This window comes from Callithrix jacchus, chromosome 13, assembly GCF_049354715.1.
Source record: "Callithrix jacchus isolate 240 chromosome 13, calJac240_pri, whole genome shotgun sequence".
In the NCBI taxonomy this organism is placed as follows: domain Eukaryota; kingdom Metazoa; phylum Chordata; class Mammalia; order Primates; family Cebidae; genus Callithrix; species Callithrix jacchus.
The window spans coordinates 37,515,974-37,519,032 of record NC_133514.1 but is presented as its reverse complement, the minus strand read 5'-3'; the positions used below and the strand labels follow the sequence as shown (position 1 = coordinate 37,519,032).

The 3,059-nt window shown below is 42.8% G+C and overlaps 1 protein-coding gene across 1 annotated transcript; it reads right to left on the bottom strand.

The window, feature by feature from the left end:
* Positions 1-342: 342 nt before the first annotated feature.
* On the bottom strand, positions 343-1,353 carry LOC100412120 (homeobox protein TGIF2). The gene has a single exon (XM_008979317.4). The coding sequence runs from the start codon at positions 1,243-1,245 to the stop codon at positions 532-534; it is 714 nt and encodes a 237-aa protein (XP_008977565.1). The 5' UTR covers positions 1,246-1,353; the 3' UTR covers positions 343-531.
* Positions 1,354-3,059: the final 1,706 nt, after the last annotated feature.

The following is a 3,059-nucleotide window of genomic DNA, read 5'->3' as shown; positions in this document are numbered from 1 at the left end:
TAATGTAAACCACAGCAAAAAAGGGAAAAACAAAACAGTTTAGCAAAAATCTAAACATTCAACTGGAGTCGGTTCCGGTACATCCACTGGGTTCCTCTTCTTTTGTTCACGCATATGAACTTGGAATGTCCACACCTGGCTTGACAGAAACAGCACAGGGGTAGCTTGGACCCAACATAGGACTGAACTTGGCAGCTTTCCTGAGCCTAGCCCAGGAAATCAGGCTGGAACAAAGGTGTCCCAGGGATTCTCTGGAGAAGCAGCAGCAGCAGCAGCAGCACCATGCTTGTCTCCGATCTCTTGGTCTCATCACTGAGGGGAGGCCTGGAGAAACGGCAGAGTCAGCAGAGGAGAGGTTCCCCATCACAGTGCAGTGGTGCCAACTGGCACCTTCCTGCTGAAGACCTCTACACAGAGGAGATGATCCCAATGTTTGGCAGTGATCCATAGAAAACCCTCTGCATGAAAGGGAGCCAAAACGGAAACCCAGAACAGCTGGCTTGAGCCTCGAGCACCCCTCTTGGCAGACGGCTACTGGGGATTTTCAGAGACTAAAGGGATGGGAGTGTGCAGTAATGGAAGTGATGGGTCCTGCTGCTTCTGAAGCTCCATCTCAGCAGCCCTCTGTAGCGCCACCTCCACCAGCAGCTGGAAGCTGCTGAAGTCCTCTTTGTCCTGCTCTGGGGGTGTGGGTGGTGGTGTGTTGAAGAGTCCACCTGTGGGGCTTCCAGCCTCAGCTCTGGTCAGCAGGGTGAGTGTGCTACCAGGGGTCACCAGGGACTTGGGGGATTCCAGCTCCCCTCGTGGGAAGGGGGCTGCTGGCTTTTCCCCCTGGCCTGAGTGGAGTGGCATGGAGCATACAGACAGGGAGCGCACATTGGTGGGGGCTGGGACAGACACAGCCAGCACTGAGGGGCTGCTGCCACGGGGGAGGGCCACATCTGAGGCCTTACCCCCGCGGCGGGAAATGGTAAACTGATTAGGGTCTTTGCCATCCTTCCGAAGCATGTCTGGGAGAAGCCGCCGCCGGGCATTGATGAACCAGTTACATATCTGCAGCACTGACAAGTTGGTCTGTCCAGAAAGGCTCAGCTTCTCCTGCTCTGAGGGATAGGCATTGTAGCGGTGCAAGTACAGCCAGTCCCGGAGGATCTTCACTGACTCCTTGGGCAGGTTTCCCCTGCGCTTCCTTTTGCCCGACAGGGAGAGGAGGCCTTCATCCTCACCTAGATCACTGTCTGACATGGTGTCTAGGGGCTAGGCTGGACCTTGGGTAAGCTTTTCCGAGCGGCTTTCGGGTCCACGCGGCCGACGGCTCGGCGCTGGACGTCCCGACGGGGGGCAGGGGGCGCCGGGCGTTTAGGGTCTCTTTTATGGGTTCTCCCAAGAATCTGCTGACCTTAATTTAAGGAAAGGCATTCCTGCTTAACAGTTCCATTGCTTTACCCTTTTATTCCACTCTCCTACACCAAGATTTTGTAGGCATATTTGTTCCTCTTTATAAAAGAAAATCCCTTTCTGCCCAATCTTATGGTCTGAGAGTTTTCCCTTTTGTAATTTTCTTCATTTATTGTAATCATCTTTTTGAATAAGGTCTCCTTCAATAAGTCTACATTTTTTAAATTTTACTCAGAAAAAAAGATTTTAATGAGAAGAGTTAATGGAAAATAAAAAAAAAAATGATGAAACAAAAGTCTCCTAAAAAATATGGTAGTTATAAATGGCTTAGACATACCAATTAAAAAATGAAGACTCTAAGATTAAATTTAAAACAAAACTGAAAAATCTGCCTGAAAGACACAAACTTAAAACAAGAAGAGAAGGATTAAAAGTGAAGGGTTATAAAATATCTCAAATGAAACATAACCAAAGGAAAACTAGTATTGTATTCATAATATCTGAGTAAATAATATTTAAGGCAAATGTAGCATAATGTTCAAAGAATATTATATACTTGTATGAGATACACACATATATGCATCTAGCAATATAACCTCCAAATACATAAAACATTGACTGGTAGGAATTATGACAAAAAGGGATAATAGTTCTTAGGAATTTTAACACCATTTTTAGAAATTAAGACATTAAACTAGCAGAAGCAGCAAAGAGTTTGAGTACTACAGAATATTAAAAAGATCTATACTCAACAGAGATGGTATTTTTTAAAATATACACAAATATTTGGAAAAAAAAGGTCTGCATTAGGACATAACAGAAGTCTCAATAAATGTTAAAGAATCAATATAAGACAAAATATTGTTTTTATAAAATCAATATTTTTGAAAACTAAGTAATAAAGATTATTAAATAACCCTTGTGTTAAAAAGGAAATAGTAAAGAAAATTAAAAAGTATTCAGGTCTCACGGGGTTGCTCACGCCTGTAATCCAGCACTTTGGGAGGCCCAGGTGGGCAGATCACAAGGTCAGGAGTTCAAGATCAGCCTGACCAAGATGGCGAAACCCTGTCTCTACTAAAAATAAAAAAATTAGCCAGGCATGGAGGTGTGTTCCTGTAATCCCAGCTACTCAACAGGCTGAGTCAAGAGAATTATTTGAACCTGGAAGACAGAGTTTTCAGGGAGCCAAGATCATGCCACTGCACTCCAGCCTGGGCAACAGCATGAGACTCCATCTCAAAAAAAAAAAAAAGATTCAAAATTCGTGATCATAAGCATGTTAAAAGTCAAGTTTTGGGGAAAGTGCTAAAGCAGTGTTTACATAAAGAATGTAGAGCTAAAAGTACAATTATCAAGAAAGAAGAAAGGTGGAAGGTAAATTATTTTCACACTCAAGTTAGAAAGACAGGAAAAACATATCAAACCCGAAGAAGCAAGAAACAAGAATATAACCAAGGTAAAAGAAGATATAATACAATTTAGATCACAAATGATAAAGAAAATTAGCAAATGGGAAGCTGGTTCTTCCAAAAGATTATTAAGACATACAAACTTCTGTGAAGATTGACCAAGAAGAAAGAGGGAAAATTTGCTAACAGGTAAAATAAAGAATAAAAAGGTAGAAGTAGCTACAAATTAAAAACTAAAAAGGAAGAAAT